This window comes from Vitis riparia, chromosome 18, assembly GCF_004353265.1.
Source record: "Vitis riparia cultivar Riparia Gloire de Montpellier isolate 1030 chromosome 18, EGFV_Vit.rip_1.0, whole genome shotgun sequence".
In the NCBI taxonomy this organism is placed as follows: Eukaryota; Viridiplantae; Streptophyta; class Magnoliopsida; order Vitales; family Vitaceae; genus Vitis; species Vitis riparia.
The window spans coordinates 5,947,175-5,961,799 of record NC_048448.1 but is presented as its reverse complement, the minus strand read 5'-3'; the positions used below and the strand labels follow the sequence as shown (position 1 = coordinate 5,961,799).

Below are 14,625 nucleotides of genomic sequence, written 5' to 3'. Positions count from 1 at the left end.
AAGACATTTTTAATATTAAGAAAAAAAAAGGGGAAAAAAAGAAAAAGAAATAAGGGCAAGGAGATGTGGAGAGAATACTAGAAAATTAATCTTACATATTTAGTGTTTATTTAGATGTGATTATTTCTTTTTTATTTTCAAAATAAAATAATATATATATATATATATATTTTTTTTTTTTTTTGTTTTTAAAATAAAAACCACTAATAAATTTTATACAAGATAAGAATATTGGATTTATATTAAAAAAAAAAAGTAATAATTTTTAAAATGATTTTATACCTAAATTTTTTTATCATCACGATTAAATCTCTCCCTCTCTCTTTATATATATATTTATTGTATATAAAAGGTTATATTTTTATATAGAAATATATAATTTTTAAATTAAAAAAAAAAAAAAAAAAAAACGCAATCAGTTATTTATTTATTTATTTTAAAAAGAGGTAAGGGTTGTAAAGCAAGAAATGCTAGCAGCTTTAGGTCAGGATTTTAGATTTTCAAAAATATTCTTGCTTTTTTGAAAAAGGACAAATAATATCCCATCAGTTCAACGAAGGTTGGTCGCCTCTCGCTCTCCCTCCTTACACAAACCCTAATTTTTTCAGGAGCCCGAAAATTCTCGATCTTCTTTATAATCTCTGGTAAGTTTCTTATTTGAATTATAAAATTCACCCTCTGTTTGGTTGCTCAGAAAACGTGGGAAAAAAAGGTAGTGGGTTACTATTGAATCAAATTGAAACAACCGAACGCAAAGCTGAATTTTATTTATCATCTCTTATTTATTTATTTATTTATTTTATTTTCCTTCGTTCCTGCGTTGCAAGTTGCTGCCAAAATTTTGGGTGAAAGCACACAAACTCTGAAAGAATCAGAATTTGCTTTTTGTTTTTTTGTTTCCCTAGTTTTCTCGGCAAACTAACTGTGCATAAAACCAATATCTTCTGTTTTTTAAAGGTATCCATCTTCTCTGAATATTGGGCAAATCCTTCACTCTTTTTCCAAGTGTTCAGGGACCAATATCTACCACTCTCTTTTATAGATCATATTGCGACGGCTTGCTTCTTAAATTTTCCCTCTCACATGGGTTAATTCTAGTCAGTTTTGGGTATTGGAGATTGTTTTTATGAAATTTGTGCAATTCTAAAATGCATTGCTATTGTTATTTGTACAATAAAAGAGTTGGGTTTCATCATATTGGTGCTTGATTTTAGCTTTCTAGATTTATTCCATTATTTTTATTTTGTATTAGAATTTCCTTGCATTAAGAAAAAAATCATGTCTTCAAAACTATGGAGAAGGACTGGTTGAGGGGGGATGGGTGAGCTGTTGAGCTTGCTGAGATGAGATGGGTTTTGGGGGTTTTGAACTGGTGGATGATGATGATATTCTCTATAATTATAATTACTAGTTTGGTGCACGGTGGGCTGTTGTTGTTATCCTCAGGTTAAATGGAGGAATCAGAGAAGAGAAGAGAAAGACTGAAAGCAATGCGAATGGAAGCTGCTCAGACCAAAGTTTCTGACACTGTTGATACTTCTGCCATGCCTGGTTACCTCTCTAATCCATTAGTTGAAGGATCTGCTACTCTGCCAGTGCAGGAGGACTCTTGTGTGACTCCGAGATTTGATTTTTACACAGACCCTATGTCAGCATTCTCCAGTAACAAGAGGAGAAGTAAGGTCGGTAACCAGATTCAGCAGGATTATTTAACACCTTCAAGTAATAGTGGTTATACGGCTACCATGGCTCGGATGTCATCATCTCTATCTGGTAACATAACTCTTTTAAAAATCACTTTTATTTGACAATGTTGATGTGCTTATTAAGTTGAATTTAAACATTGCATTCTCTTTGCATGATTTTTATTTTTCCGGTGACAAATTTTGCGCTTGGGTGACACATTTTTATGCTTCTTTTAGATTGCTGAAAATATGTGGAAAGCAAGTATTAAAAAAGAAAAATCAGAACAAAACAAGACCCCACCCCCCACGCCCCAAAAATAAAATAAAATTTACTCAACTTCTCTCCTTTGGGCTGCCATGGAAAATACAAGTGAAATAAAATACAATAACTTGTACAATATCAAATTCTTCATTGCCTATAAACGGAAACAAATTGGAGAAAAAACTTCTGAACTCAAATTTATTTTTCTTATCATCTGCATTGAAGTTTGGCAGAAATTGTTATTCGGATATAAAGGACTAATGTTGGGTTGACAGTTAACATGGATAAGAAAACCGTACATGCATCAAACAGATCCAATGTGAAATAGAAAAGCATGAACATGGTCTAATCATGGAAAGTCCTTCTGGATATGGTTTGATGAACATTGTGGGTAGTCCATGTGATACACAAGTTTTATTTTTAGTGTCTCAAAAATTCTTTTAAAATTTATTTTGATACTATGCCATAGCATTTTTAGCCATGTAATCACGTGGACAGATTGATTATTATTATTTTAGTTTTATAACTGTGGTATTACTATTGTTGAAAGATATTCATCCAAAAAAGAAAAAAACGAAAAAATTACTATTGTTGAAAGATTTTTTTTTGGACCATTGTTTTTAGAGCATGTTTGATAATATAGTTGGACTTTCTCATTTTTAAGCTTTTTATAAAAGGGTTAAACTTATTATTTTCTTACAATTTCCTTTATATTCCCTGCTGCTATATGGAATCAAAGTAGAATCTCCCCCGTCTGCACCCCTTGGCCTTGAGTCAGTCATCAAGGGCTTCATTATTTTCTTCTAAATGAAAAGGAACGATTGCTTCATGAAGTATAGTTTGAGCTGGGCCATTGATCTGTTATTGTTCAGAGTTTTACAATTTAATTAGCCACTTGAAAGTTAATTCTTTTTTTTATACATTAGTTTATGGGCACCATGATTCTAAATGAAGGAATTGCTTCCTCCTTTCTATTGATTTTTTAACAGCAGGACCAAGGAACTGTGAAATGACCCCCTCTCCCAATCCTCCATCCCAACCCAATTTTTCACCAGGTCAGGGAATAAACCAAGCACAAGGTCTCTATCACAGCTCTGGACCCTATAGAAGCCCAATAGAAATGGCTAGTCCTTTTCCTGCTCATCAAGGAACTCCTGGAGTCTGGAATGGGTCTAATGGCATGCCTAGGTATGGTGTTCCATCTAATTCACCAAGAGGTGGTAATTTTCCTAGCCCTGGCTTCAGACCGGTAGGCAGCCCTAGTTTCAGATCTGGGCGAGGCAGGGGTCACTGGTTCAACAATAGCCCCAGCCCTGTTTCCGGACGTGGAGGCAGCTCCAGTCCTAATTCCGGAAGAGGTAGGAGTGGCTGGTTTGGTAACAGCATGAGTCCTGGTTCAGGGCGTGGCCGTGGGAGAGGGCTGGGTTTTCATGCTCATGTCTCTGCACAGGATCGACCAGAGTTGTTCTACAACAAGTCCATGGTAGAAGATCCGTGGAAGTTCTTGAAGCCTGTCATTTGGAGCAGAGAAAAAGCTTTAGGGAAGATGGGAAATGCCTCAGACTCTCCAAAGTCCTGGCTCCCAAAATCTATAAACATGAAAAAAACAAGAGTTTCAGAAGCTACAAATGAATCCAGTTCTCAACAAAGCCTTGCAGAATACCTGGCTGCCTCATTCAATGAAGCCGTGAATGATGCTTCTGGTACATGATAGTTTCCCTGAGTTTTATGGAGAAGTACTTCTGCACTCTGCAGACGATGGTCAAACAGTAGTTAAGCCAGCATCTATCGGATCGATCTGCCCAGAGCACCAAGAAGTTTCATACCCCACTTCAGAAGTCAAGTTATTTTGCTGGCATTCATTGATTCTCAAAATATATTATCAGGACTCAGAAGGTTACTGACAACTGATTTCACTCTATCTATCTAATATAGCAAGTTGACATTTGTATGTAAAGTTTTGTAAGTTCGGTTTCACAATTACTGAAACTTTGGGCTGCCCCCTTTGTATACTGCATTTGATGTTGAATTTCTGCAATTAGATAACTCTGCATTTTCTGATATTTTTGTTCAATGAGTCCAATGAGAGACAGCTCCCTGGCTGCAGCTTGCTGCAATTTCTCAGCTTGGGCAATCTGAGAAAATCACATTTAGGCATTTGCATGCTTATTTCCAGCAAGAGGGAAAGATGAAATTTCACCCAGATTATGATGTTTGTTATAAACCAAAAGAAATTTGGGCCTTGCCTCTTCAAGGAACCATTCTATGAATAACGCCAAAAAGAATTTTCCACTGAACCCTGAAGAGCAATTGTGCCTATTAACATATCATGGACACTTTGGAAACTTTTAGTAAAGTTGAATTGGAGAACACAGGTGCCCAATCATTTTCTTCCTCTCATCCTGCCCTAAAACTGCATTCCAGCCAATCCTCTAATCCATTTCTTTTCCAATTTTCCCTTTGATTTGCCTTGCCTTATTTTTTACTACTATTCACGATTTGGTACTGCTCTCGCGGCCCGCATTGAAACAGTGCTTTACCCCTAGATGTCCAGTCAACTGCTGCACCTCAAGGCATTTATTCTTCATTGTTTGGTAGTAAAAACGTACAGTAAAAGAGCTGATAGCATTGGGGACAATGATGGCTAGAAACATATTTTTGCATCTCCGAGCCAGCTACTTTGTGCGAAGAGACGATAATCCACTAGGAGATGTTTCGATGCATGTAACTTTCTGAGATCTTGGTTTGACAAATGGGCGCTCAAGAATAATTTGGTTGAAGATAGAAAATTTGAAGTTGGGAAAATCATCTGCATATCCCTCAGCTACAAAGCTTGAGGAACTCAATTTATCACTACTGTAAACCATAGTAAAAACAAGGTTTTTTGAGGTGAAATCAAGAAGCATTATCTACAACTGCTTTGTGCTTTTGCAAATTGAACCTGTAATCCAAACACAACCAAGTAGTTACCAGAAATCATGGTCAAAGAACTTCACATTTTCTTGCTTGAAGAAATTATCAAGGGCTTGATAACTCTGCCTTCCTGCCCCCCCACCCCCAAAATACTTGGGTCATCAACCTCATGAATCTCTTCCGTGAACAAGCCTAGATGGATCAACTAATTCAGAATCTCCTTTCCCACCTAAAGGAAGAGAAAAAAAAAAAAAAAAAACACTACTGGATGGATTAACTAGTCCATATAATTTTCACATAAGATAAATTTCACTGTTCATTGTTCAGTGCCAAAGGCTAGCGCAGAACCCTTGCTTAGAAACCGATTTCTGGTCATAACAAATCTCGTCCATGAAGGAATGGATGAGCTGCTCAGCCAAACTTGGCGGGTCATCAATCAGAGTATCCACAAAAACACTAACCACCCTTCTTTCTTGCATTGTTGCTTTCAAGCTGAACCAAGTGAGAAATTTCACTCTAAAATCTTCAGCTATGTGCCCTTGGCATTCTAACCATTTGATAACTCTGACAGAGTATTCATAGTCACTCTCTCTGATCTGCTTCTTGCTACCCAAGCCCGGAACTTCATGCATTTTATCAGTTTTAGATGGTGTGGAAGGAGGAACTGATGAGGGGATCAGTAAAGGAACAGCCTCCATGGAAGGAGGCAGTATGTGGAATCCAGAATTCTTGTTCTTGTTGATGTCATCCAGTGATCTAAGCTTCTCAGAGTGGTCACAGGAGACCAATTTAGTATCACTAGAATTCGTTGAATCCATCTGAGAATATTCTTGAAGCATTAAGGTATTCTCTCCCCTTCCATGTTCATCATCTAAAGCTGAGACAGAGCTTCTGCTTAATGAGGGTGTGACCCATTTGGCTTCCCAAACACCCAAAACCCTTGTGCTGCTGAACAGGGAAACCTTACACAAGTACTCAGTTGAAGGATTGAGATCAGTCACCTGGAATCGTTTTTCTGGCCTCAGTACAATATAAGTGGGTTTTTCTGGATAATCCTTCATAGTAGACTTCCGATGCCACAGCCTGCAGCCTAAGAATTCCTCCAACAAATGGTCTTCATATCCTAGTACAATGACCACTGAAGTTGGGGAACATTCTTCAAATCGTATCTGCATCCCTGCAGGAGTAAGCCTAGTAAATTAATAAAAACATCAGTGAAAAACATCATTTAGGTCCTCATAACTGCAGGATGATGAAACCATTCCAGTTTGTTTATGGGATTGAAGTTATTTTCCTAACTTAAAATAATTCAATCAAACTGACCATAAATTTATTGGTTATCATTTTTTTTTTTTAGTTTGAAAACTTGTGCACCCAAATGCTAGAAAAATCAAATATTGAATCATTTAAGGACTCTGTTTCATCCAAATGTTGAAATACCAAATTCTAGAAACAAGAAAGGTACCTGCTTGTTCTTTCTGCTCTATATCAGCAGGGTAAGGGTCAGGAAACATGGAATCAAAAGCTTCTACTGCAGAAGTGCACAATTTCTGAACCTCTGCACCACAGGAGAGCCTGTTGACAATCCCACGTGCCATCTTTGTGCACACTCGATCAAGAGGCCCCACTTCATTCTTCAGCCTTTTCACGGCAGTTTCCATAGTCTTTTGCAGGTCCTTGTATTGCTCAGTTCCTTTGAGAATCTTGTGGCTCAGGAAGACACGCAGACATAGTACATCTACTCTTCTAGCCTCCTTGGCAACCATTAACTGTTTTCTCCAGGTTCTGAAGGATGCCAAACATCCAATTAACACACCATTCTTTTAGCATTTTGTTTCACTAAATGAGTGAATATTAGTGACAAGCCTACCAGTATAATTTGAACCACAGGCTGCAACTTGGTTTTTGGTTTGGTCAGTTTAGGATAAGCTGGTTGCTGTATAAACATTCTTACCATTACATTAGATATTCTGAAAGTCTGATCTCGTATTATATTTATTACATAAAATTTCTTCTCAGGGTGGCAGGTTAATTTACCCAATTTCTCAATCCTAATGCAAGCAAACCTTAAGTTGGTCTCTATTGACAAAAAAAAAAGCTCGATAAAAGGGACAGCGTTAAGACACAAAGCCATGTAAGCATTTAGTATATCATTAATAATATCTGTTGAACTAGCATATTGAAAAAGCAATATCCAAAACCTTTTTTGTGCGCACAAAAGCTAACCCATTATTGAATTGGGTCATTTGGCTCTTGTTTTGGACCAACACAACTTGCCCCTGTTAAAATATTATTATTGTCTGGTACATATTTTCTATTCTGTAGAAAGAATGATGGGGAGACATAAACTGTTTAAAGGTGTTAAAGGAAAAGATGATTACCTCAATAGTCCATTAATTTTCCCACAAGAAGCACAATAGAATTCCCCATCCAACTTTGGACGACAGCCATTCTTCGTAATGCCAGTTCTTTCATGCTTCAGAGCACATGTCAGATGGCATGACATGCCACAAGAGTCATCCTTGTTAGGAGAACCTGAACTGCAGGTCAACCATAGACTAGGATCCTTGTTATCATCATACTGATGACAGATACAGCAAGAACATCTCTTGCAAAAAGCATCCTCTGGACTCAAACTAGCTCTGCATGCAAGGTTCTGACAGAGCAGGGTTTTAACTTCTTTGCATTTCTCTGGGGAAAAATGATCCAGGTCAGTACGTGGTTGAAGTGGGTTTTCTTTCTTTCTCTGTCGTTTGGATCCAATTTGAGTTTTGGCTGGGGAAGAAGCAATAGAGTTATCAGTTCTGTTCTTGGACTTCTTAGAAATTAACTTTAGCAGGTGCTCTATCATTCTAAACTTTGTGAATCCAGTGTACTTTCTCTCTTTACCCATTTCAGCACAGATGATTTCAAGAAGCTCTCTGCGAGTAAATGAACGAAGAATCTCTGGGGCATCTTTCGACCACTGAGCAATTTCATGAACTAGTTCTCTTTTCTCTCCCAAGCTTAGACGACTACATTTTTCGGGGTCAAGTACAAAACCTGATAAATGAAAATCATGCATTTTCAAACAACAGCACATGTAGATGAAATCAAGCATGCCAAAAAAAAGGTTTGTCACATCCATTAAGGCAAATTTTCCATTCATAATTCTTTAATTAGATACTATTACTTTCTATCAACTATGAAACTCACTTGATCAGCAATATGAGCCTGCAACTAACCCAGTGGAACCAAATTCCAGAAACTCACATTTTCTCAAGCCATTACAGATAAATAAAAGTCCCCTCTCTTTTTCCACCCCTTCGTTATATCTTAGTGACTAATTGCCAAACCGAATTAATAAGTGCCCCACCCTGAGCACGGGCCTGTTCCAAATATTAATTGAAATTTAGCAAAACCATTTATGAAATATAGGTTGTTCAAAGTAGACAATATATCATCACTGCATTGATACGACTGGGACCACCACCATCTCCACTCCACCAGGGCCACAGTGGCATCATCACTATTTTAGGCTTTTCTGTCACCTGAAGCTAGAGACACTGCCCTGACTACCACCATTGCACCACTTTGATTTCTTTCATCAACAACCTAGATGTAACTGCTGCCATCACTACCATAGTCATTGCCTCTCATCTAACATCACCACCACCACCACTACCGTGCAACTAAAACATTATGTCACTGTCTTCGCCACTACAACTATTACTAGCTTCACCTACCCAGAGGCCACCATCATTGCCACTGTCTTGCAGCTACCACCAGTGCACCACCAAATTTTTTTAAGAATTTAGCCCATGATTAAGAGAAGATTGAAGATGTGATTACATCTACATTGCACTCTGCTGATTACAGAAATGGTCCATCCCACAATGACTTCTGTAACGCATACACGCAATTCAATTTCATAGTTGATTTTGAAACTAGGTAACATAATAAAACAAGATAAGTCATTCCAAAATCCTACAATGATTTTTTCCCAAAGATTTTAATATGTTTCTTCATTGCCAAAGCTACTTTTTTAATCATGGTTTGCCTTGCCATTGTATTGCAAACCCCTCTCAATTCCATTGGCAGAAGTAGATCACATGTAAATCATGAAAAAATGTTGGCAATTAAACAATCACACCCTTGAAGTATGATCCGGGAATGTGCTTGGGTCAGTCAAAAACCAACACCATCCTACAAAATGAACCCCTACAATAACCTAATTAACATAAGGTAGAGACATGACCAGAAAATTTCACTACTAATTAGCTGTTCACTAGTCTTAAGGGCAACAAAAGATGCAAATGTTCCCCAAAAAAATATAAGGTTTACTAATAGATTTGCTGAAGAACCCAGCAACATATTAACACAATAAAAGAAGTGAACAAAACAAAACCCAGAAGTAAACAACCCAAACTGAAAGCAACACAACACAACACACACAGAGGACAAAATAAAGAACAGTTTTTTTTACCCTGATAAAACACAAAAACTAGAAATATATTTCTCATCCAAACACTGCCCCACATGCATTCTCATTTCACAACAGCAAAGCAATAAATAGGTCTAAAAATAGCAAAATAAAGCCACAAAAAATAGCACAAAAAGCAAACACATGTGTACCCGACTTCAATCAAACAGGCATTGTGAAGAGCGCATCATAAACAAGGCAAGACAGCACCTTTGTTCAGAACCCACCAACAAAAAGACCAAAAAAAAAGTTTTAAAAAATGAGAAAAAAAAAAATCAGTTACCTGAAAACGCTGACTCCATGCCTGAAAACTTTGCCTCCGGTTTTCTCATAATAATCCCAAAAATATAAGAGGAGGAGGCTCTAAGAATTAGAAGAGAATGAGACGATAGAGAGGAGAGAATAGATGAGAGAGAGTGAGCAGAAGAGGAAATTCATGGAAGAGAAAACAGAGAAGAGAGAGAGAGGTGAAAGTGGCATTCAAGTGAATAAAAAAATAATATATATTTTGGCATAAATGTGAGATTTGGTTCGGTTGATTCTGACGCGAATCAAAAGCCTTACTCACTCTGCCCCTCTGCATGTTCCCCTCACGCGCTCTGCGTTTCCCCCTATTCCCCACCTCTCTCTTCCTCTGTGCTCTCCTCCACCTTTCCTTCCCTGGACCCCACCCCCTCTCTTCCCTCAACTTTTACGATCGCGTCCCACCCCAAAGTTGACCACAATCCTACCTGTCCATGCTGTTTCTAGTTCGCTCTCCTCATCATTATGGGTCCCACAATTATTATTAAAAACAATTTATTATCAAAAATATCATAAAGGACCCTTTCCCTGTCCACATCACCACCGGACCCTATCTTTTTCTTTTCTATTAATTCAGAGTGTGATTGATGTACATGTGTACATCCTTTGGGGTCTGAAATTAAATAAAAAAAATCATGATTCTAAAATGTAATTTTTTTTATATCTTTATATCATTAAATTACTTAATTAATTATATTTCATAAGAGCCATAAATTTCTCAAATAAGGAAAATAAAAATATATTCAAAATAAAACTATTTGCTTAAAATGATGAAATAATTCCCTAATTATTATGAAAGTAACCATTCTCATATTTTTCTAAAAAAAGTAATCAATTTTTAACATAAATGTCAATTATCATTTTAAGTATTTACATATAAATTTTAAAAAATAATAATAATAAAAGGGGTATTTTATCAAAATAAGATAAAAAAATACAAACAGTTAATTTTCAAAAATTAGCTTTTTACTAACTCTTTTAAATAAATAATTCTTCAATGAAAGTCGAATAAAAATAATAAATGAAAAAGTTATTAGATGTATTTGATAAAATTATAAACTAATAATAATTATGTTTAATCAAAATTTTAAACTAAATGACTTTTGTTTTCCTTGTTCTACAGATCAATTAAAGCCTTGATAAATCACAATTATATAATATCGCGAGTTTGTTTTATTTATTTAAGTATTTTTTACTTAAAAGTGTTTTTAGTAAAAATATTTTATTTATAAGTATTTTAAAAAGAATCATCTATTAAAATTTTTAAAAAATATTATAAATAATGTTTCATATTTTTAAAAGTGTTTCATAAATTTTATTAAATATCTCATTTTTTTTTTTGAAAAAAAAATATGATTTAAGCCAAAAAATGTTTTTTAAAATTGTTGTAAAACGGACTCTTGATATATCATTAATTGATTAAATTTGTTAAAAATATTTAAAATTTGTAACACTAACCTCTCTCATTTTTTAACTTGAAGAGTAACTCGTTTTTTCAATAAATGCCCTTTAACATTTTTTATTATTTACAAGAAAAAAAGTAAAAATATTTTGGCTTAAACGAATATTTTTTTTTTATAAAAAAAAGTGAGAGGTTAGATTTATAATTCTACGGTTATTTTATTCATATTAATCGGTTATCCATAAAATATAATCATTTTTTAAGATGATTTAAAAAACATACCTTGAATGATTTTTATCATCCCAAAATTTAAAATTTAAAATACTTTAAAGCAGTTATCTAAAATATAAGAATATCCTTTTTGTCTAATATATTATATCTTTATATAAAAGCTATTTATTTAAATAACATAAAATAAAAAATATATCTAAATTGACGATTTGGTAACCCCTTCCTAATAAATAGACTAATTCCAAATATCATAATAAAAATATATATATATTGTTTCATTTTTTTAGGTAAAATAGTCAAAATTTTAATAAAACGCAGGCTCTTTCATGGGTAATATAAATAAAATTATAGAAATCAAAATGTTAGAAAATAAATCTAAGGTGGTGTTTGTTTTTTTACTTAATTCTAAATAGAACTTTAATACTTAATAGTGTTAAATATTATGTTGTTTGTTTTTGTAGTATTTTATTTATATTAAATATTAAAAAGTAAAAAAAATCAATATGTTATTTTTCTATTTAGAAAAAATTATATATTTTGACTTTTTCTATTTAGTAAAAAGTTTATAATAAGTCATGAAAAAATGGAAAAACAAACAACTTAAATTCTAAAATTAAATTATTTTCAGTAAAAAGCCAAAAAAACAAACACCATCTAAGTCTCATTTGGAATGAATTCGATGCCTATTCTTCCGTGCTACACACATTTATCACAAATATGAATACTTTGGGCCTTTTTATGAGCTTCACGCTTGGAGCGGCTGAGTTAACTGCACCCGTTCAACTCGGTACACATGAATTTCATAAATTCAATCCCACCCAAAATCGTCGTCATTAAATTTATGAACAGCTTTTGTCCTTCGATATGTCCGTTACAGTCCAAATATCGTACCATACGAATAAAATCAAAAGAAGACCGATGGATTTCTCCGATCGTTGGTTCAAATTATTTCGATGTCGACTACGACTACGATAATTATGACCGTGTTTGGTTTATGATTATAACAAGGAACCAAAGGGGGTAACGGAAATTGAAGTAGTTAGGACGTGGGTGCAACCGTGCAACCACCTAGGCATCACGAATTAAATGCCGCTCCCTGGTCCCTTGATCCCTTCTATGGCTTATGAAGAGAGCGAGTTGGCAGATTTACCCTTACGAAGAATTGAAAAAGGAGGACGGGCGTGGCTGTGGGTTGTTGTTAGGTGGTGGAATACGGGAAGGGTAATTCAGTAATTATAATCAGAATTGTGATTAGTCTAACTTAAGAGCGTTTGGTGAAACTTTTAATGAAATGAGCCATAAGCACACAACAATGACAAGTCTTGGCGACATTTAATGAAATTTGATTTATTTCTACCATTTGTGGAAGACACATCCAATACCATACAATCTCACTGCTTTTCTGGGATTAAGAAGATATTTTTGTATCTTTCATTTCTAGAAAAAGAAAGAACATATGAGTTCATATGCCTTACACTTCATAAAATTACTCAAAACAGAACAAAGTACGAAGAGTGAAACTATATTAGGCCACATTTCATAATTTTACAAAATAGCCTTTTATATTTTTATCATTTAAAAATATTTTTCATTATTCAGATAATTATTTATTAAAATAACTTTTTTATTTGCTATGTTGATAACACCAATTAGCAAGTAAACGATCAAACACTTAATTGTAAATAATCGATCTCCCTTTTAATTTTGGTATTTTTTTAATCATGAGACTAGATTTATATATGTTTTTATTTAAAAACAAACATCCTTGGAAATATTAAACAATACAATAAAATTAAAAAATTAAAACTACAATACTTATATTGACTACTATTGTATTTATCTTCCTCAATATTAGCATTTTTTACTATAATACTATACTATCGAAAGCTTCTGGGTTTTTAAAAATTTATTACTTTATTATTGATTTCAATTAACAAAAATCTTATTTAATTTTATTTGAAAAAATATAAGAATACAGAGGGATTTATACAATGTAAAATGTAAAATTATTATTAACTAGAAGATTATAAAGAATTTTATTTATCACTTGACCATCTTATAAAATTTGTTCATAACAATTTGTATCACATATTATATAAATAATTAATGAAAAAATATATGTATTTTAAATTATTTTTAAATCGATGAAGATAAAACCGATTTTTTATTTTTGAAGTTTTTTTTTTATATATTTTTAAATCTGTGAGGCAAACCCCGTATTTCCCTAAATTTAATTGCATGTCTTAAAAATACAGGATTTTGGTAAAATTATTTTTAGATTGCCTTTGGAGAATTCAAAAATATTATTTTTAAATTCAACAAAATTTCGAAATACTTATTTGATGTAAAAACATTTAGACCTACAAACCAATCTTTTTCACATTCTCCTTCAATTTTTTTATTTTTTTTATTTTTTTATTTCCCTTATGGGTCTTAACAATAGAGATTTTTCTTATGAATGTTTCCATTTATTATTTTATGTGAAATGGACTCTAATTATAAGATTAATATTTATTGGCAGTTATTTGGTTTTTTAAGGATTTGATTGATTACAAAAATTATCAAAATAAAAAAGGCATGAGGATATAGAGAGAAAGTAATTGATTTTTTGAAAATTTCAACATTTATATGCCCTGATTTTGGTGGAGTATTGCTAAAGTAGTGGTGGAATGTTTCTCAAAAATGTTAATGTAAAAATTATAAAAATATTATTTTTCATTTTCTTTTTTAGTTTCTATTTGAAGTTAGTTTTTGAGTTACAGGTTTTGCCTTCAACTTCAATCCAAATGTGACTCGATCTATGCTTCATGAGAAAATTATGAGATTGAAAAAATAAATAAATTAGGAAAAAAAAACCAATTTTATAAAATTCAAACGTAAACTCAAAAAATAAAAAATTTATGGATTTTTTAAAACTAATTTAACTTGTTTTATTATGTTTGTAAATATGTTTTAAAAATGATTTTTATATCTAACATTTTATTTTTAATTATTCTACGTTTGCATAATTGTTTAAAAATAAATAAAAAATCAAACGAAAACTATTTAAAACAATTAAAAGATGTTCTCTAAAAACAAAATACCCTATTTTTTGTTTTTAAAAATAAAAAATGAAAAACATTTTTTTTTTAATTTCTAAACGTGTTTTTTGTTTTAGATAATATAAAACTATTTTAGAAAGCATTTGTCAAATAGAACTTAAATTATTTTTAAATAACATCTTTTGGTTGTTTTTATTTATTTTAAAAAAGAATTATACAAATATAAAGAATAATCAGAGTAAAGATCAGATATAAAAATTATTTTTAAAACATATCTAAAAAATTGAAAACATGTTAAAAATGTTTCAAGTTCTCAAATAGATTTT

The 14,625-nt window shown here is 33.0% G+C and overlaps 2 protein-coding genes across 5 annotated transcripts; one reads left to right on the top strand and one right to left on the bottom strand.

Annotated features, from left to right (window-relative positions):
- Positions 1 to 535: 535 nt before the first annotated feature.
- On the top strand, positions 536 to 4,008 carry LOC117906965 (protein SICKLE). 2 transcript variants are annotated; one of them, XM_034820261.1, is made up of 3 exons: positions 536 to 644; positions 1,447 to 1,773; positions 2,937 to 4,008. In XM_034820261.1, the coding sequence occupies exons 2-3, from the start codon at positions 1,452 to 1,454 to the stop codon at positions 3,656 to 3,658; spliced, it is 1,044 nt and encodes a 347-aa protein (XP_034676152.1). In that variant the 5' UTR covers positions 536 to 644; positions 1,447 to 1,451; the 3' UTR covers positions 3,659 to 4,008. The 2 variants fall into 2 exon arrangements, with proteins under 2 accessions (XP_034676152.1, XP_034676153.1); XM_034820262.1 differs by lacking the exon at positions 536 to 644 and having other exon boundaries at positions 733 to 1,773; positions 2,940 to 4,008.
- A 749-nt stretch (positions 4,009 to 4,757) lies between these two features.
- On the bottom strand, positions 4,758 to 9,735 carry LOC117906964 (VIN3-like protein 3). Of its 3 annotated transcripts, none has more exons than XM_034820260.1 (5): positions 9,606 to 9,735; positions 8,056 to 8,742; positions 7,242 to 7,902; positions 6,326 to 6,645; positions 4,758 to 6,037 (listed from the first exon to the last, which is right to left on the bottom strand). In XM_034820260.1, the coding sequence occupies exons 3-5, from the start codon at positions 7,751 to 7,753 to the stop codon at positions 5,184 to 5,186; spliced, it is 1,686 nt and encodes a 561-aa protein (XP_034676151.1). In that variant the 5' UTR covers positions 7,754 to 7,902; positions 8,056 to 8,742; positions 9,606 to 9,735; the 3' UTR covers positions 4,758 to 5,183. The 3 variants fall into 3 exon arrangements, with proteins under 3 accessions (XP_034676151.1, XP_034676150.1, XP_034676148.1); XM_034820259.1 differs by lacking the exon at positions 8,056 to 8,742 and having other exon boundaries at positions 7,242 to 7,635; positions 7,750 to 7,902; XM_034820257.1 differs by lacking the exon at positions 8,056 to 8,742.
- Positions 9,736 to 14,625: the final 4,890 nt, after the last annotated feature.